Raw genomic sequence first — 20,837 nt, 5'->3', positions numbered from 1 at the left:
TTCCTATAAGTTACATGATTGCTGGCCCCATATTAGTTAGAAATAGGCAACTGTACAAAAAGGTTTTTAAAGCATCTACGTTATAAATTAGTAAAAAAAAAAAAAAAACTAAGGCAGAGTACACGTTTTAAAGTTGGGTCCTAGTCTTAATGTAAGAGTACACACAGGTGTGCAGAAAAGTTCAAAAGGCGGCAAGAATAAAATCTAGTTCTTTCTTACCCAGAGAATTAGCTCCTTGAAACATCTGTGGCTTAGTTCCCAGGTTACTACCACTTGTGGGTATGGAATTATTGTAGAAGTCAGAATTAGTCAGATCACCAAGAATAGCATCTAGATTATCCAAGTCTCCGGATCCCTGAAAATATTTTTTTTTAATTAACCAGTGTTCATTACGAGATACATAGGTATAAACATATTCATCAGAAGAAACGAAACAGGAACAAGTGAAATACAATAGTTATCCTAAACGGTAATGCCCAGCGTAGAGGCTGGCTGATTATGACTATCCCTACATTTCCACCTTAAAAGTCAAACACAGATTCAAATCCTGAGATAAATCGATAGGTTTGGAAATGCTTCCAAAGGGGCACTTTTAAATTTACTCTAGATATTTAATTCTCAAACTGAAGGATATTTTCCAGCAAACATTAGTCAGAATCATGAGCTGACAGCAACGTCTGCCTCTACACATACTTCTGAAAACACATACGATTAATAATAAAGACAAGCTGACGTTCAACAAATTCATAGCTATGCTTTAAAAAGGGTTTTTGATCAGTACATTTGGGAAACACAAAAAAATTAAACAGACATCCTAACAGTAGAACTTCTCCAAGACTTTAATTTTCTCAGGTGCATATTAGTGTCTCCCAGAGACGTTACACAGTATCCGGGAAATGTTTGTACAGAATGTGATCATGTACATGAAACTTGACTTTAGGTAAAAATCAAAATTATCTTCCTTAATTCAGAAGGTTTTTTCCCATTTCTTCTATACACTTCATGACCTAATGTGCTCATTCCAACAAAAACCTTCATGAAAAATTTCAAATTGGCTGCTAATGAGGTGAAGTCACATTTGAAAGCGTACACATCTGATATTTCTAAATTACATAATATACTTTACTGATGCTCAGAAGAGTTACCAAAAAAATGACAGTTCCAGATTAATCTCCATTAAATAAACCTAAAAAACAAAGTAAGAATTTGTGTATAACCCTTTAAAACACAGAAAAGATGAAATATAAGGATCAAGCTGGAATATGCAGAAGACAAGTTACCTCTTCATTTGTTTCTGTCTTAATTTTAGCATCTTTCTCTTGACTTGAGCTCGGAATGGCGGAGCTGCTGCACTGACTCATCTTACTGTCCACGCCTTCCACTTTGGGCTGGAGCTCTTTGGCAAGTGTGTCACTAGGATCGTCCCTGTCCAGCAGATACCTAAGCAGAGCATTACTTTCCTTTTTCTTAGGACTGAGTTGCTCCTGCTTGACGTTTCCTTCTACACAAGACGTCGTACTGCTGGTGTCCTTCCCAGTGGCTTCAGCGGTAATCTTGGCTACTTCTGCTGGTGAATTTCCATTCTGGAGCAACTTGTGCAAAATCCGGTGCTTCTCTTGCAGCAGTGACCCATGCATGTTGGATGTGGAGGATACACCTCCGGAGGTGGAAGAGGAGACCCCAGAGGGGCTGGTGACACTAATGGAAGAGTCTTTACAACTTGAGTCCAGGGGGGAGTTGGTCAAGGAGGAATGACCCCGGTCATCAGAAGAACAGGTGAGTAACTGCAGCAACTTTTTGTGACCTTTGCTTTCCAGAGGAGCCCGCTGATTCTCAGACCCTTCCACACCGCTCTCCTTACTTTCTTTGTCGTTAATGTGATCTCTGCTATTTGACTGACACATTGAACTCTCCACTGGATTCTGGTCGCAATACAAGCCTAGGGGACTCTTGGAATCCTGACTGTTCACTTTACTTGGTTGAGTTATATTCATATTAGGGGAATTATCCAATTTGGGACCTGGCGAAGACAGTGTAGATAAAAGAGAAGTCCCCACGCCCTCACTGATAGCTTGAAGGGCACTCAGAGAGCTGCTAGAAAAGCTGTGACTCACGGTATTGCCAGAAGATCCCATGGGAGAGTGCACGCCTGGATTTGGAAAAAAAATCAGGAAAAGAAATAAACTATCATATGCTGTAAAAAACACCACTTACCAGTTCAAAGTTTCTATTTTAAAATAAATTAACAAGAATTACAGTGGTATGGAAAGAAAAGAATTACTAAAAATAAAACAAAATGCAACACAAATACCTGCAACAGGAGAAAACTGGTGTGAGGCCATCTTTGGACTCCCTCGATTACGAGGAGAAATCATGATATTCTGCTGGCTGGAGCCGAGACCAGGGCTCCCGTGTGGAGGGCTACTCATGTTGAGACCGTAGGTACTGTTCTGGTAGGAAGATGGTGACTGCATGCCTGGCCCGGGGTTCATGGAGGCTATGCTACCGGAAGCCCCATACCTGGCTCCACTCATCTGCCCCGCGGTGCCAGCATCAGTTAAGCCGTAAGTCCTGCTGCTCAGCATCTGTAAGCCTGGATTTGGTGACATACTCATGCCGCCTACTGAACTGTTGCATCCAGCTGCTGGAGGCCTAATGCCTTGTCCAACAGGATTCGGGTTTGGTCTATACCCATTCTGTTCCCTGCAAAGAAACAGAACATCAGAGTTCTACTAAAAAATTACAGGCATGGGGACGCCCCTGGTGGACCGATGATGAAGAATTTGCCTTCCAGCGCAGGGGAAGCCAGTTCAACCTGTGGTTGGGGAACTAAGAGCCCCCATGGCACTGGGCTACCAAGCCTGTACACAGCAACTACTGAGCCCACAAGCCACAACGAAGGCCCAAAACAGCCAAGTAAGTTTAAAATTTTTAATTACAGGCATGTGTTAAAAGCCTGAGTCTGATTAAAAAAAAAAAAAAGGATGAAAAGTCCCAGAAACTTAACTTCTTGAGCATCATTCCAATACCTAGTGACCATAACAATTTAAATATTGATCAGTCATTAATCTAATAACATACATTTTAATAAGCCACAGAATCTAATGAGTGACACCATGAGAGCACCATAAAGGACCCAAAGTTGCATCAGCTGGAATCTCGGTGGGGCTTTTCCCTATGCAATTCCCCTATACTGAGGGGTTAACCTGGAGGTGCCTACAAATTACTCGAGATAATTTATGGGTGAATATCCTGCTCCTTCATGTGTTGCTCATTTACTGTTAGCAACAGCAACAGTAACCATTTCTTCTTGAAGTCTACCTCCAAATTTTAAATTCCATTCTTAAAAGTAATGTATCATTAGAAATGAAAAGTAACACAGATAGTCAGAGTTTATGTATTCTTTTACTCATTAGCCTTCCTATCCTCCAGCTTTCCCAGGAATTGTTTGATGAACAAATTCTCACTCTCACATAGAAATGTAACCTTAAAAAAACAAACACCATACAACAGGAATCTAAGTGCACTTGAGCAAACCCAACAACCTATTTTTCCACATTAATTTTTCTCCCTTTTTACATTAACAATAAAGCATCTTGAGAATACTGACGCATTTAATATGAGAACTCACAGTAACCAACCATTACCTCTGAAGAAAGTGGGTTGAGACAAAGCCATGACGGTCATTTGTTACAGGATTTCGGAATAGTTTGCTTTTTGTTTGCGCAGTCACTATAGTGCCATCAGCCAAAGAGAATCGATACAGCGGGGTTTCTGCATGGCCATGGATATAAGCTATTGGGGAAAATATCCTATTAGTTGCAAATACAATTGGCAAAACAAACACATACAGAGGAAAAAAGAAAGTAAATATGCAAGTCCAACATCCTCAAAATCCAGCAAAAGACTGAATCTCACCAAAATTAGGAACAGGCTAAAATAACAATGTTCAACAATCATTTTCCTCCCCGACACAGACGAAAACAACTACTGTCACATATGTGTGTGTGTATATATATATATATATTTAAGGCTCTATAGCCTCTTGATGAAGGTGAAAGAGGAGAGTGTAATAGTTGGCTTAAAACTCAACATTCAGAAAATGAAGATCATGGCATCTGGTCCCGTCACTTCATGGGAAATAGATGGCAAAACAGTGGAAACAGTGTCCGACTTTATTTTTCTGGGCTCCAAAATGACTGCAGATGGTGACTGCAGCCATGAAATTAAAAGACGCTTACTCCTTGGAAGGAAAGTTATGACCAACCTAGATAGCATATTCAAAAGCAGAGACATTACTTTGCCAACAAAGGTCTGTCTAGTCAAGGCTATGGTTTTTCCAGTGGTCATGTATGGATGTGAGAGTTGGACTGTGAAGAAAGCTGAGCGCTGAAGAATTGATGCTTTTGAACTGTGGTGTTGGAGAAGACTCTTGAGAGTCCCTTGGACTGCAAGGAGATCCAACCAGTCCATTCTGAAGGAGATCAGCCCTGGGATTTCTTTGGAAAGAATGATGCTAAAGCTGAAACTCCAGTACTTTGGCCACCTCATGCGAAGAGTTGACTCATTGGAAAAGACTCTGATGCTGGGAGGGATTGGGGGCAGGAGGAGAAGGGGACGACAGAGGATGAGATGGCTGGATGGCATCACTGACTCGATGTACTGAGTCTGAGTGAACTCCGGGAGTTGGTGATGGACAGGGAGGCCTGGCGTGCTGTGATTCACGGGGTTGCAAAGAGTCAGACACCACTGAGCGACTGAACTGAACTGAGCTGACAGCACCCAAACGTGATGACAAATGAGATCAAGAATCAACCTCCAAATTCCTTACCTTCTTGATAGTGACGTTTCTGGGACCATGACTGCCCATCATTAAGACTAAAAAATCTCTGGATACACCTTCGGATTATGTCTTCAAAGCCAGGTCTCATGGAGGATCTCAGTGAATTGGTGTCTATAGTAATAACTTTCCCTATTAAACATAAAATTGCCACTGTGTTTAATTTCATCATTGTGCCTTATTTAACTACAATGGCTTTCATTCTTTACTCTCATAGGCAAAAGGGCAGGCCAAAATTAAAAATTCATGATCAGGTCAAGAATTACTCCCAGTAATTCTCATTAAATTACCCACATTTGTGAAAAGTGTTTATAAAAAATGAGTTTGAAGTTACAGAAAAGAAATACTGGCTTCTGATTTGAAATGCAATTTGAAGAGAAAGCCAGGTACCTCTACCTTTTTTTGTTGTTGGGTTTATTTGAGGGATTTGAAGTGTCAAACACACCCAACTCAAATGCCTACAGTTTAAGTGAGTCTCCTTCAGGGTTGTGTAACAAACATCAGAAATAATCCATGCAAAGTATTCATGACAGTGGGCGTGGGCACTTAAAAGACAGAACAGGCTGTAAAAAGTTAACTTATAAAACTTCCCAAAATGAACAAATGTATACACATGCACAGTTTCTACCTGAAAGATCGTGTCTAGTGATAAAGCTCTCAGGACTTGATGGAAATGCTCTTTCTCCAGTGGTAATGCGGCGTGCCACACAGATCATACAGGACTGCAAGTCTACAACAGAAAAGTTAACCTTTGATGCGTCTATTCAATAGGCAAGTAAGAATGTGGAATTCACTAGGAAGAATTAAACAAGTGTGGCTGCTATTGCTTGATAAAACATCATGGGCAAGTGATGGCTCTCACCTTCCCCTTCCTCCATCATAGCCCGCGGCTGGGACAGGGCAAAGCACTGCATCGTCTCGTATCTCTGGCGCATTTCGGGACTGGTGTTTATGTCTTCCAGAATGTCATGTGGTATTTTCATCAACATACGGCAGTTAAATGTATGGCTTTTTTGTCTCTGGGTCTCATTTGTCCAGGTAACTCCATTAACTTTAGGAAACAAATAGAAAGGAGTTTTGTAAAGGCTAGCAATTCAGTCCATGACTATTACCAAGAATTTAAGCTATAAATGAACTATCTGCCAATAAGAAAAAAAGAATTTAAGCTGTATATATTTTCTCATTATACATCTTCCACAGTACAACACAGTTCAAAGCGACAATACATAAAACACTGGAATAACTTCAATTTCAAATTCAACAGGTACCTCACATATTTTGTAACTCACTGTATATCTTAGACCCATGAAATGTATACCAAATTTTAAATTCATATTTGAAAATTCTGTTATTTACAGCTTTCCCTGTTCTATATAGTCATCACTTGACTTTCAAAAGTATATTCAATTTTCTAAGAAATGATTAAGAAAAAAAAATTTTTTAACTTACTTGGAAAATATACTTTAAAAACTTACCTGTAGATTTTGGTAAGTTTTTAAGAAAATCCTTTCTATCTTCTTCATGCAATATATTGTAGACACTTGTATTAACCAGGTCCTCTTGCTTATATTGTAGGTACTGGGTAACATTTTCTGACACAAATACAATGTTTCCTTCACGATTCACCACAAATAGGAAGCCGTCCAATGCCTGAAGTGGGGTATGTTAACACTGGCTATTACGGACTGAACTGTATCCCACCCCCAACCACAATTGGTATGTTGAAGCCCTAAAGCTCAATGTGACTCTATCTGGAGATAGGGCCTTTTAGGAGGTAATTAAAGTAAGTGAGGTCATAAGAGTAGGGCTCTAATCCAACAGGACTAGTGTTCTTACGAGAAGAGAGACAGACACCAGAAATGCACACACAGAGAGAAAAGGCCACGTGAAGACACAAGGAGAAGGCAGCCATCTACAAGTCAAGGAGACAGGTCTCAGGAGAAACCAAGACTGCCAACACCTTGATCTTGGACTTCCAGCCTCCAGAACTGTAAAAAATAAATTTCTATTGTTTAAGCCACTCAGCCTGTGGCATTTTGTTAGGGCAGCCTTAGTACTAAACAGAATTTGAAAAAAACTGTTGATTTAATGACTATCAGCCATCATGTCTATTAACATTAGCAACATCAATAAAGGGTTCTAGGAAAAATATAGATGATTTGAAAAGATGACAGTAAAGATGAAATTTGAATTAATTTATAATCTAATTTTTGAAGAATTACTTCTTCAAAGGAGTTTTTAAAAATTAAAAAAAAAAAAAAAAAACACCCTGAATGCTTCCCCCCTTTCCATCTGGTATCAAATCAAGCTATAAGAACTAGAGCACTTTGTAGTGAGAATTTACAAAGAGGAACTGAACTGATCCACTAAAAAGTAATTGGAACAAACCAACTGCAACAAAATTATCTGATAAGTGAGCTTTAACAAAGGGCTTCTAGCCATCACTTAAAGTAAGAGAAACCTGTAAAGTACAGAAGAGAAACCTTCTGTAGAGTACAGGTTAACTAGATTTATTAAAGACAACTACTTACAAAAAATATCTAAAGTCTTAAAAATTCCTCCAAAATATGAAATTATAGTGCCATTCTATCAATTATGGGAAAATGCACCCAAAAAGTCTGAGTCAATAAAAAAAAATATGCCCAAATGCATGGGGTGAGGGGGTGAGGGGGGTACATAGGACCTCATGAGTTACATATATTTTAAACATAAGAGCATTTTATAATCATATTCAGAATACTGAGTTCTATCTCATGAGAAGAAACATTTTCTTTTTGCTCTCATACCCAAAATTTTATCTTTTTTTTTTTTAATTCAACACCGCTTACTTTAGAATTAAAACCTTATACTTGCCTGAAGTAAGAGTGGTCCTAAGGAGTCTTTATCAATAACTCCTTGTCCTGTGGAAGATACATCAGCTTTCTGAACATCATCATCACTGGTAATAGCTTTTCCTGAAAAGACATAAGGCAGTACTACAAATAGCATATGGATCAGTTGCAGTCTCAATGCACCTTCAAACTGTTCCCAGAACAAAGAGGCACACAGGTGTACATGCGCACATAAACAGTGCTTTCTGATAAGAAAACGATGCTACAATTTCTAAAGGTTAAAATTAAACTTCTGAGTTACCCAGGAGCGCAGAAGATACTCTAGATTTTCTTTCCCTACTAAAAGCACTATTTCACTGCTTCCTGAAAGGGAACTAACAAATAACAGGGTGAGCAGCCCTGGCCTCCTTCCAATTCTGGTGACTATGTCCTAAGGAGCACAACTGGTCCACTGGTCAAACTAATCTAACTATGGAGCCCCACAGAGGCTACTAGCCCTCAAGGAACAGCAGTTCCCATCTAAGCAACAACGGAGCAAAAGACAAATGTGAACCCAGTTAACAAGTTCCTGCTAAAAGACTTGAGTGTTCTCTTACTTTGTATTACCTTGCTCTTTTATTTGACGTATCTGTCTTACTGTTTCCTTTAAAATTGCACATTTATCTGGTTTGACATTGAAATTGTCAATATCACTAAGATTAGCAGATATTAGTTCAGCCAATTCTTCAATATATTTACTCTCCTGCTCCCGTCTCCACTTTTCACCACTGCAGGCAAGGCTGGGAAATGGGGGGAAAACGCCATAAATATATCAGTCACAATCGAGCTGTGAGCAGAATCAGTACCTACACAATACCATTACATCCATATACTAGCAAAGTAAATTCAGCCCACAGAGACTCCCAAAACAATGTCTTGGAGACCTAGTATAATACAGTTGAAATCTGTGCAAACCTAAACTCAAGTCCACCTGTTGTTAGCCTGGTGGCCTTAGTCAGTTAGCTTCATTTCATCATCTGGAAAATGGGGATAGTCTTTACCACAAAGAGACAGTAAAATTAACAAATAATTAAACAGCAATAACTACTTATTAATAATAAGGTCTCATGAATTATATTGATGATAAGATTGTTTTTTATTTTGCAACCCTGACAGTGAAATCTAAGTGATACTGACCTTGGCAAATACTACAAAAGCTATGAAGCATCACTGCATAAAATGTAGTATTTCATTTCTATTTTTTAAACTTCTAACTTCACTCAGGAAAAGAATGATAAAACCTCACAAATGCCAAAATATCAATTTATAACATGTTCTTAAAGGATACTAAAGATTCTAACTTGTAATAATCTTATCTTACTTATAATAATCTTATCTATTTGTAACTCCTACATCCTCCATTGAGAAATGCTTCTTACAGTATCATAGTTAGTATATACTTAAACAAATAAACAATAAAAATCTAACCAGAGAAAGCAAATAACAGAAAGCTGAAATGTTATCTTCAAACCAAACAAATAAAGGCAAGAGGAGGTGATCTTGGTGAAGCATCAGGAAATAAATTGCTTACCCTTGCCCTGGAGGATCACATGGCAACTTGCGTTTTCGTGAATCAGGGGCCAGTGGATCCAAGGCGTTTTCTCCTAACCCACTCATCGTGAATATACATTAGCAACTAAGAGAGAATAGTAAGATAAAAATATCTTATTATTTTGTATAAGATATCATGTAAAATATCCATGACTCTAATAAAGGCATAATATGCTTGAATGGCTGCAATTTGTAATTCAGGACTTTTCCTTAAATGGCTGGATAAGACTCAATATTCTTTATAGTACACACCTGTTCTGAAGACCTCAAGAGTTTATACTCCACTAATTAGAATGTCCAACCCTGGAACAAGTGTTTCTCAAGACCAAGTAACGTGTATACTGAATATCTCACAAAGAACAAGGCATCTTTTTCATTATCTAATAAAAAGAGACTGTCAACTCTCCAATTGATAAAATACTAAATTATACTTATATACAAATAAGATCTTATCTAGCCAATTGGTAAAAAGTCTTTGAATGATAAAAATTATTTTCAAGTTATTTTCAAAGTAGTTTTTTTTTCCCTGTAGACCATTTCTTTAGTATTCATCATCCACTGTGTTTTTCTTCCGCTACTTCAAAATAAGCTGAGACTCTATAAATAATATGTAAGCTCCAAAACATTCTGCTTACAAAGCAGATGTACAACAAGAAAAATCCAGGTGGGAGGATTTTCACAAGATCCACAGAGCAACAACTATTTTGATATTAACTGGTGGAAAGGAAATATGCCTTGATTAAAGTTGCATTGATAAAAACAATGTATTTTTAAAAATAAGGTATTTCTAAAATACCTTAAAAAATAGTTATTTCTAAAAAATAAGGGTATTTCTTCTTGGAAAAAGAAATACTCAGTAACTCACAATTTTAGCACATGTAACTTATATGCAGAGTACACTATGAGAAACACTGGGCTGGATGAAGCACAAGCTGGAATCAAGATTTCTGGGAGAAATATCAGCAACATCAGATATGCACATGACACCACCCTTATGGCAGAAAGGGAAGAAGAACTAAAGAGCCTCTTGATGAAAGTGAAAGAGGAGAGTGAAAAAGTTGGCTTAAAACTCAATATTCAGAAAACTAAGATAATGGTATCCAGTCCCATCACTTCATGGGAAATAGATGGGGGAACAGTGGAAACAGTGGCAGACTTTATTTTTCTGCACTTCAAAATCACTGGATGGTGACTGCAGCCATGAAATTAAAAGATGCTTACTCCTTGGAAGGAAAGTTATGAGCAATCTAGACAGCATATTAAAAAGCAGAGACATTACTTTGTCAACAAAGGTCCTTCTAGTCAAGGCTATGTATGTAGTCATGTATGGAGTCCACTAGTCATGTACGGAGTGAGAGTTGGACATAAAGAAAGCTGAGCTCAGAAGAATTAATGCTTTTGAACTGTGGTGTTGGAGAAGACTCTTGAGAGTCCCTTGGACTGCAAGGAGATCTAGCCAGTCCATCCTAAAGGAAATCAGTCCTGGTTGTTCACTGGAAGGACTGATGTTGAAGTTGAAACTCCAACATTTTGGCCACCTGATGCTAAGAGCTGATTCATTTGAAAAGAGCCTGATGTTGGGAAATACTGAAGGCAGGAGGAGAAGGGGACGACAGTGGATGAGATGGTTAGATGGCATCACCGACTCACTGGACATGAGTTTGGGTAAACTCCGGCAGTTGGTGATGGACAGGGAGGCCTGGCGTGCTGCGGTTCATGGGGTCACAGAGTCAGACACGACTGAGCAACTGAACTGAACTGAAGTGAGCCTTCCCTCAACAAGAAATTTATTTGTCCTAAATTCTTGTTTATGAAGACGCTGTTATAAAGAATTCCAAGTCAACAGAGAAGCTTAAACACGCCAAACTGCTTTTTCTTAATTTGTTAAAACACATCTTGCATTCTATCCACAGTTTGAGACCTACACAGAAGGACATAAGCTTCCACTAGGTGGCACAATCCTGCCAGGAAGAGAGACAAATCAACAGAGAAGCAAAATTTCACACAAGAAACTTAAAATATTCAGCTTCAGAAAAAACAAAATCAGAGTTTTAGATTACATTATCGTCTTTACAGATATCCTAGGTATGAATTAAACACTAGCAAAATTTATTCTACCAATAATTTTGGTTAAAAAAAAGTAATGGCTGAATAGCTGTTATGTTTCAAGAACTTGGTGTTTTTTTCCTCACAGCATAAGTTAAAAAGGAGAGACAAGAACTTACATAATGGTCCAATGTTATGATTTTACAGGGTAACCAGATTCCACAATGCCACAATACTATATTCTTCAAAAATGACAATGTCATAAAAGACAAAGTCTTTAAGTATTCTAGATTAAAGAAAGCTAAAGAGAAACAATAATTAAATCCAATATTTGATCCTATATTGAATTCTGTGCTCTAGACAGGGAAAATGCTATAAACAACATTATTAGATCTATTGACAATTTAGAATATGGACAACAGATACAGTATTTTACCAATGTTAAATTTACTGAAGTTGATTTCTATACTGTGGTTATTTAAGAAACTATCCCTATTCTTAGTATTTAGGACCAAAAGGCCATTATGTACACAAAGGACCCTCCAATGGTTGGAGGGAGGGTTTACATACTTATGAGTGAGTGAGTGAGAGAGAAAGGAATAGGAGAAGAGGGGGGAAGAGGGGGAAGAAGAGACTAGAAAGGAGGCTAGCAAATTGCTGACACTGGTTGAATCTCAGCTGGGCAAAAACTGTTTAACTCTTTGTACTATTCCTTTCCTTACAACTTTAAGTTTAAAATTATTTACAAATAAAGTTAAATGCATGTTCAGCTTTGACTTCCAATCTTCATATTTAAAAAGTGATTCTTCCTTAATGAACAGAAATAGAATAACTAGCTATGTCTCAATACAATTATCTTTATATTTTTGTTTCATTCACAGGTTATTTTTAAATTGTGCGGCCAACCATCCAGTGAATAATAGCATTTATTTTAAAAATATAATTTAAAAATGTATATTCCAAATTTTAGATATTATTTCTTTACTTTGATGTTAAACACAAGCTGAATCCTCTAACAAACTCTTTGTGAATAACAGCATTTCTTTAACTTGAAAGACATAATTTATTCTATATTCTTTGTACTATTTCCTTAACTTTGCTGTTACACATAAGCTGGATCTCCAGTAGAGCTTAAGGTGCCTAGCATATTACAGGTGATCAATAAGTATGCCTCAAAAAGTACTGAGTAAATGGAACATTCAACCCCTGCAGTCGTATTTTAGATTTTCCTCCATTCTGATCTACAAAAAAGTTTAAAGATTAAACTGTCTAAATTGTTACTTGTTGGGCTGATACAGGATGTCACCAAAATGAATTTTTAGAGACAATAATTATATCAGTAGAGAATCAAAACCATGAAAATCTTCAGTCAGTTCAGTTCAGTCGCTCAGTCGTGTCCGACTCTTTGCGACCCCATGAATCACAGCATGCCAGGACTCCCACCCCAGTCCATCACCAACTCCAGAGTTCACTCAGACTCACGTCCATCGAATCAGTGATACCATCCAGCCATCTCATCCTCTGTCATCCCCTTCTCCTCTTGCCCCCAATCCCTCCCAGCATCAGAGTCTTTTCCAATGAGTCAACTCTTCACAACAGGTGGCCAAAGTACTGGAGTTTCAGCTTTAGCATCATTTGTTGGATCTCCTTGCAGTCCAAGGGACTCTCAAGAGTCTTCTCACAATTCTCCAAAGTATGTATTACTCCCATTTTATAGATTAAAATAGCATCTAGATCACACACAGATACTAGATGGCAGAGCTGGGATTACAATATTTTTAGAATTTTATAATAAAAAAATACGTATCAGATGTTTCTTGGGCATTTCATCCCTCACTCCAAAAAAAAAAAAATTAACCAATCATACTGTTGAATCACACAATCTCTGCAAACAAGTTAACTGGAGAATTTCTCAGCTCATCAGTAAGAACACTGAGAAGCTGTTACATGAGGGTTTAAGGACATGCAGTATTAGGGTCAGAGGCAATGAGGTGCTCCAGCTCAGCAGGTACTAACGCTGCTATTTCCCTCAAGCCTCTAAAAATCAACCACTATTCTTCAGTCACCAAATAAATGGCCCTCTACTAACCATGACCCTTATTTCTACTTGATACCAACAGTTAGTGGCTCACATGGCAAGGAAAAAAGCTTAGTTCAGAAAAGCGTTAACTATAACCACAAGAAAGAAAAAGAAAGAAAGTGAAGTCACTCAGTCGTGTCTGACTCTTAGCAACCCCATGGACTGTAGCCTACCAGGTTCCTCCGTCCACTGAATTTTCCAGGCAAGAGTAGTGAAGTGAGTTGTCATTTCTTTCTCCAGGGGATCTTCCCGACCCAAGGACTGAACCTAGGTCTCCGGCATTGCAGGCAGACGCTTTACCGTCTGAGCCACGTGGGAAGCCCCAACTATAACCAAAATAACCTGTCAAATATTTTCATACTTGGGTTTCCCAAGATTAAATGCTAGAGCCAAGTACTTCTGACTATCTCACCAATAATCTGGTTTATTTATCAGGCTTGTCTGTCTGATATATTATACAAGGTATGATTAAATATGTCAATTAGGGAGTATTTCTGGGAGTCTCCTGAGAATCTCAGTAACTTAAGAAAATTTTCATACAACTGTGAATTTAGATTATTTATTGAAAACTGCTTGAAACATTATATAAAAATAGAGACTGATTAAGCCAATTAGAAAAAAATTACCCTTGGGAAAGATTTATGAGACATCCATACATAAACACACTACCCAAAATATAAGTTCCAAATTGACACTCTTACTCAAATATAGTATATAGATAGTCATCACCAGTTAGGCTTAATCCTACAAGATTATATTTTCTAAAATATAAAATTAGAGGTTTTATTTCAGCCTTTTGTGCAGCTCCAAGAGAACCAGCACCATGGAGCAAAGAAAGGAAACGAAATAAAATGCATGTGTTTAGGGGACAAGAAAAAGCAGAGGACGTAAGTCCATAAACATGGAGCTACTATGGACATCTCCTCACCAGTGACTACCTCCTACCTTTACGTTTTAACTGAATCTTGGTATAGAGGATAAGAGCTGAAAGCTGGGGGCTGGGGGTCCAAATAAAAACTAACTTGCAATATCCTTTTGTTTTGTTATTGAGAACCTGGTATGTTTAGTAGGATGCACTATAAATCACCTAATGCAATCCATTTTTTAAATCTAATTCCATTTCTGTTCAAACATTTGCATGCCCAGACCGTTTTGGGGCCAGGAAATAAGAGATAAATGACACCCCCCACTATTAGAACTCTCAGGCAAGCAGCAGAGGAAAACATACAATTATAACAACATAATTTGGTAAGTGTTAAAATGAAGGCACAACTGATAGGAAACCTACTACCCTACAGTTTTTTAAAAACAAGGGAAAAGCATATAAACTGTATCAACAACAAACTACCTTGGTGTGGACATCTGCCACAAAACAGTATAAATCTCAGGTCCTGGTCAATTCTTTTCCTCTATCTTTAGTTATTAATGCCTGCAGATTTGGAAAGGGGCTAGCAGAGAGCAATAAAATATCCTACTTTTAATATTTAAGTTGAGGTGAGAAACATCCAAACATGAAGTAACAGCTATTTCATCCACAAGGTTTCATTCTCTCTTCTCTCGGTGTACTGCTTGCCGTTTCCTTCTCAATCAACAGCTGACCCCGAAGCCCCTTTACATGGATGCTCTGGTTTAAGCCTGATGAAGCTGAACTCAAACACAAACTCCCCAGAGGTTCTAGTGCCAGAACTGGGCATACCAATTAGCCAAGGCAGGTGCTAGATGCAACTGGAAGCTTGTTGCCAAGAGACTTCTCAACCTCTACACGAGCAACAGAGATGAAGTTCACGAATATACACTGTGCAGAGGGAGTTAAGCAAGCCAATTCCATTGAAATCAAATTATCCTCGCCTGACAGCATACTAACTAGCTGGGTAATTCTTTAGTTGCTTTAAAGGTTAGAGTGACTCCGACAATTTAACATGCTGAATCACTCTCATTCACAGGAATGAGACATAAGCCTGAACTTCATAAACCTGATTCATTATTATTATATTATTTATTAATAATAATAATAAATTATTCCATTCCTAAACAACATACTATTTAGTTGTACTTCTTCCTCACCACCACTTCCACCACCCAAGTGGCCTAAAAAGAAAAAGATTCTGACAAAAGATATTCATGAAAACAGCTACTATTTGTATTTAACCCTTAAGTCACGTATTTCTTTTTAGATGTCCCCTCTATCCCTCTCTTACCTACAATACTGAAACACTTTTAGTCATCCTTCGGGATCAAATGACTGTCACCTTTGGTGAAACCATTCCCAATTATCCAATTAGAAAAAGCTATCCTGGGACTTCCCTGGTGGCACCATGGATAAGAACCCGCCTGCCAATGCAGGGGGCACGGGCTGAACCCCTGGTCTGGGAAGATTCCACATGCTGCACATGAGTCTGTGCTCTAGAGCCCACGAGCTGCAGTTACTGAAGCCCCCATCACTGAAGCCCCCGCCGAGAGCCTGGGCTCCACAGTAAGAGAAGCCACGGCAGGGAGAAGCCCAAGAACCAACAAAGGGCAGCCCCCACTCCCTGCAACGAGAGAAAGCCTGCCAGCAACAAAGACCCAACACAGCCAAAAGTAAATAAATAAATTTTAAAGCCATCCCCTTTATTCTAATGCATTTTTCAATTTATTACATTTTCAATACTATATCTTATCCACATTTGTCTCTACTTTCTACACTATCAGCTCTAACTATCTTATCACAAACTCCCTCTCTCTTTCCACTCCTAATACCACCATTCCCTGTGCTCCTCTTTCCAACTTCAGTTCTCCTCTTTCTTCCCTTCCCATCAGCTATACTTCTGACCAACCACAATACTCCTAAAATACAGAGAAGACCAGGGGGATGGGGCTGAACACCTTGCAAAACAGTTTTGCTTTTTTCCGACATGTCATTTTTCACTTAGATATTTCCATTCCAAAAAAAAATATGGTGGCTTCAAGATATCTATCAAAATAAAACTCAAGGGTTTGAATTCTTCAGCTGACGTACTGTGATACAATAAAAAGACAGCAGGGCTTTGTTGGAATCGACTTTTGTCACCTATAAAAAGCTGATCGCCTGTAAAAACTGGGAATAATCACATCTTCCATATTCTTATGTTTATCGTGAGAGTGAAAAGCAATACAAAGCAGGAACAGGGTGAAATGGTGAACCCTCCAAGGTACACCATACCAAGAACAAAGATGGACTTCCAGCAACATCAAATTTGTTCTCATTTGAAAACAAATCGTTACAAATATCCCATACAACAACAAATTAAAAAGCTTCAGACAAATAAATTAGCCAGAACTATTCAGGCTATCTTCAGTGTACAGATAACTGACTGGAATTCAGAATATTTTCCCATTGAAATAGTGTGGTGAATGGCAGTTAGTAGCTAACATAAAACCATAAAGATAGAAAAAAACTACTGTCATAGATGTCTATGTCCTTAAGATAAATAAGTGTAATTAAAGAGTAAACAGGCACCTTTCAGAAGATTCTGAAGAGGTTATCCAAGTACCTTCAAAGGTACCAGGTAAAGAAAGAGTGCTGGTTCTTTTTTAAGGCCTCTTTGTATTTCTGGATTTGTGGTTTTATTTTTTATTTGAAAGATGTAAACAGCTCTACATCAAAAGTATTCTTTATACCTACGGCTGTCCCCTGGCACATAATGAAAATACAAGCAGAAAAGAAAGGAAGCAAGGAAGGAAGAAGAAAGTGTTCAATCTCCTTGAGCCAACTGGTAAAGCTCTGGATTAAGATAAGCAGTGGGGGGTTAGAGGGGTGTGTGCACAGAGCAGAAATAAAATCTGATATAAATTTAATTAATAAGCAATAAAGATATAAACGAGAGATGATCACAGCATGTGTCTCATTCTCTCCTATTTCAGGCTATCTGTCTAGCAGAAGAAAAGACATTTTAAGAAATGTTAAAACTAAGGGCTTCCATGGTGGCTCAGTGGCAAAGAATCCATCTGCCAATGCAGGAGACACGGGTTTGATCCCTGATCCAGGAAGATCCCACAAGCCGAGGAGCAACTAACCCCGCGAGCCACAAGTATTGAGCCTCTGTGATCCAGTGCCCGGGAGCCACAGCTACGGAGCCCACAGGCTGCAGCTACTGAAGTCTGCGTGCCCTAGAGCCTGAGCTCAGTAACAAGAGAAGCCACGAGTGAGAAGCCCGCCCAACGCAATGACGAGCAGCCCCTGCTCATAGCAACTAGAGAAAATCCCGCAAAGCAGGAAAAGACACAGCGCAGTCAAAAATAATTAAAAAAAACATTTTTTTTTTAAGAAATGTTAAAACTAAACAAATGATGCCATCAGTCACCTGGCAATCAAACGACTGAAAGCAGCAAAGCTGCTGTAGAAGCAGCACTAGTCAAGTAATGAATGAATGGTACCGGGAACGATGACCATGGGTCAACTGCAAGGCAGATATTGATAAAATGGGAGTGCCTGCAGAATAAAAAAGCTTGAAGTACCAAGACACTTCCCCTGCAGTCCTAAAGTTAGCTCTGTCCACCAATATCAAGAATATATAGAAGCTACATTGAGTTTCCCTATAAGACTAACATCTCAAAAATCAACAATAGGGAAATATAAGATGACGAAGCACTTTGAATTAATTTTCCAAAAACAGGTACTGAAGGTAGAAAAAGAGAAAATAAAGTATCACAGGAAAAACATCCTAGCCAGATTTCCTTCTCTAAAAGAAAAGATGTTGGGGCAGATGGTCTCTTACCTGAGCAACACGACATGGCAAGTCTGACTCATCAGACTTCCTGAATGGGCCATCATGTAGACTACAGTTAGTCTGTGCTCAGTCCTTGCTGTTTCCATTGCCTTTTTTCTTTTTCTGACTTCACAGCAAAGTTACTCTTCAGTGATTCATAATTCCACTCCTAGACTAAATAACCTTAAATTCAAAAGGATTCTTTTTTTAAAAAAATAATGTTTCCATATACCTAGAAGTTATATGTCTGATGACAGAAGTTCTCTCTTCAAATAAATCTCCAAAAGTCACTACTGATTTCAGGATGACAGTAATACAAACAGTGAATGACAGCATATATACCAAAGTCCAAAAAGAAAATAAGAATGCACTCCTAACATCATTTACCTGTTGGAGGGTGGTGTAGTGGTAGCATGGCTGAAAAAAGCCAAAGTCCAAACCAGACTTCAACTGCCTTCTATTCTCCTCCAAAATATACCTACTATACTATGTGGAGCTAAAAAGCTGTACCTCTAGGTCATGATTGTTCAAGGGAAGAAATCTGCAGCAAGCGAGACTATGAACTACTGAGGAACAGGATGAAAAGATCATCACCCAAATAATCTCGCATGAAACATAGTGTGGGTTGTCTTTTTTTTCCCTACTCAAAGGTCAGTTCTATGACACATGACTTAAAGAGCCTTTCTGTGTACTTCACAAACCTGCCTATGCGTGTGGAATAAATGAAGGGGGGCTCATCTCATTATCGTGAGAGAACATTTGAGGCAAAATTTTAATTATGAACCCTTGTAAAACCATTCATACAACTAAACTGGTAAAAGCAAAACCCACTTCAGCAAGCATCCTGAGAGTGGTCACAAAGTAACAGGGACGTAATATACAGCTGAAGACTACACTAACACTGCTGTATGAAACAGAGAGAAGTTGTTACGAGTAAATCCTAAAAAGTTCTCATCACAAGGAAAAAATTTTTTTCCTTCCTTCCTTCCTTTTATCTTATCTATGTGAGATGATGGATGTAGCTGAACCTATGGTGGCAAGCATGCCACAATATGTGTAAATCACACCATCCTACTGAACCCCTTAAACTTAGTGACATATGTCAACAATTTTCTCAATAAAACTGGGGAGGAGGGCAAGTTTTTCTTGTTTTTTTTTTTACGTGTGAAAGTGAAAGTGTTACTCAGTCGGTTCAATCCTTTGGGACCCCATGGGCTGCAGCCCGCCAGGCTCCTCAGTCCCTATTACTCCCCAGGCAAGAATACTGGAGTGGCTAGCCGTTCCTTTCTCCGGGGGATGTTAAAGAGCCTGAGTGTTAGCCACACAAAGGAAACTGCATTTCCTATATCAATATGCTTGGGATGAACTATTGATCAAAATAGACAAGTTTTTTGTTGTTATTGTTTTGGGGCTTTTTGTTTGTTTGTTTGTTTTGTTTTGGCCTCCAACAAGCTGATGACCCAGTGCCAGGAAATCAACAAACTAGTACATGTAGAATCACAAATTGTATTTTGTGCTATAAAACATCTCCACTGAAAATTAATGGCTGATATTTAATTTAAAGGGCTTCCTCAGTGGCTCAGGTGGTAAAGAATCTGTCTGCAATACAGGAGACCTGGGTTTGATCTCTGGGTTGGGAAGATCCCCTGAAGAAAACAATGGCAACCCACTCCAGTATTTTAGCCTGGAGAATTCCATGGACTCAAGGACCCTGGCGGGCTACAGTCCATGGGGTCGCAAAGAGTCAAACACAACTGAGCAAGCAAGACTTCCATGTAACTGAAAAGCAGGAACAACTGAGTACCAGACATAGCACACCATGTCACACAGCTACTCAAAGATACGAGGTGCAAGGTTTAAGTCAAAAGCTGGTACAGTTCTAACCAAATGCACTAGGCTAGCAGTTCTCCACCTTTTTAATATCAGGATTCCTTGAACTCTAAAAAGCTTTGGTTATGTAGGTTATTGTCTATCAATATTTACTGCTGCTGCTGCTAAGTCGCTTCAGTCGTGTCTGACTCTGTGCGACCCCATAGACGGCAGCCCGCCAGGCTCAGCCATCCCTGGGATTCTCCAGGCAAGAACACTGGAGTGGGTTGCCATTTCCTTCTCCAATGCGTGAAAGTGAAAAGTGAAAGTGAAGTCGCTCAGTCGCGTCTGACTCTTAGCGACCCCATGGATTGCAGCCTACCAGGCTTCTCCGTCCATGGGATTTTCTAAGCAAGAGTACTGGAGTGGGGTGCCATTGCCCTCTCCGTCAATATTTACTACATTAGAAATTAATACTGAGAAACACTTGAAATATTACAACATTTAAAAACAAGTCCATCATACATTACTGTATACAATTTATGAAAAATAACTTGAAACAAAACAATCGCATGAGAGGTGGCACTGTTTCATGGTTTTACAAACCTTAATGTCTGACAACAGGAGACAGCTGAACCCTCTTATCTGCTACACCATTCAACCTGCTGCAATACGTCATACTGATCAAAATACATGAAGAAAATCCAGTCACACAGATACACGTACTTGTAAAAGGAAGGACTATTTCAACAGCCTTTTATAATTCATTATAAATAATTTTCCTTGATATTATGCTAAAATGGCAAGTGGTACTTTCAGTTTTCATTTAAAAATTCTTCCAAACTTACAAAATATTGCAAAAAACAAAACAAAATAACATGAGGCATACCCTGAATACATCTTACTCAGATTTG

The 20,837-nt window shown here is 38.7% G+C and overlaps 1 protein-coding gene across 12 annotated transcripts in view; it reads right to left on the bottom strand.

The window, feature by feature from the left end:
* The window catches only part of NCOA3 (nuclear receptor coactivator 3), a 119,098-nt gene that overhangs the window by 22,240 nt on the left and 76,021 nt on the right, over positions 1 to 20,837 (bottom strand). For 8 of the 12 annotated variants that reach the window (XM_059893070.1, XM_025001291.2, XM_025001293.2 and 5 more), the window contains 11 exons: positions 9,242 to 9,346; positions 8,278 to 8,450; positions 7,694 to 7,794; positions 6,316 to 6,490; positions 5,703 to 5,891; positions 5,469 to 5,570; positions 4,832 to 4,972; positions 3,648 to 3,795; positions 2,312 to 2,703; positions 1,281 to 2,149; positions 220 to 355 (listed from right to left, as the gene is read on the bottom strand). In XM_059893070.1, the coding sequence (XP_059749053.1) occupies positions 220 to 355; positions 1,281 to 2,149; positions 2,312 to 2,703; positions 3,648 to 3,795; positions 4,832 to 4,972; positions 5,469 to 5,570; positions 5,703 to 5,891; positions 6,316 to 6,490; positions 7,694 to 7,794; positions 8,278 to 8,450; positions 9,242 to 9,327 (2,512 nt within the window). In that variant the 5' untranslated portion in view covers positions 9,328 to 9,346. Of the gene's footprint in view, positions 1 to 219; positions 356 to 1,280; positions 2,150 to 2,311; positions 2,704 to 3,647; positions 3,796 to 4,831; positions 4,973 to 5,468; positions 5,571 to 5,702; positions 5,892 to 6,315; positions 6,491 to 7,693; positions 7,795 to 8,277; positions 8,451 to 9,241; positions 9,347 to 18,123; positions 18,298 to 20,837 lie in introns of those variants that run through there. The other 4 variants (XM_025001296.2, XM_010811755.4, XM_025001295.2 and 1 more) reach the window with 2 other exon arrangements.

Source organism: Bos taurus, chromosome 13, assembly GCF_002263795.3.
Source record: "Bos taurus isolate L1 Dominette 01449 registration number 42190680 breed Hereford chromosome 13, ARS-UCD2.0, whole genome shotgun sequence".
Lineage (NCBI taxonomy): Eukaryota > Metazoa > Chordata > Mammalia > Artiodactyla > Bovidae > Bos > Bos taurus.
This window is presented reverse-complemented; position numbering and strand designations above follow the sequence as displayed.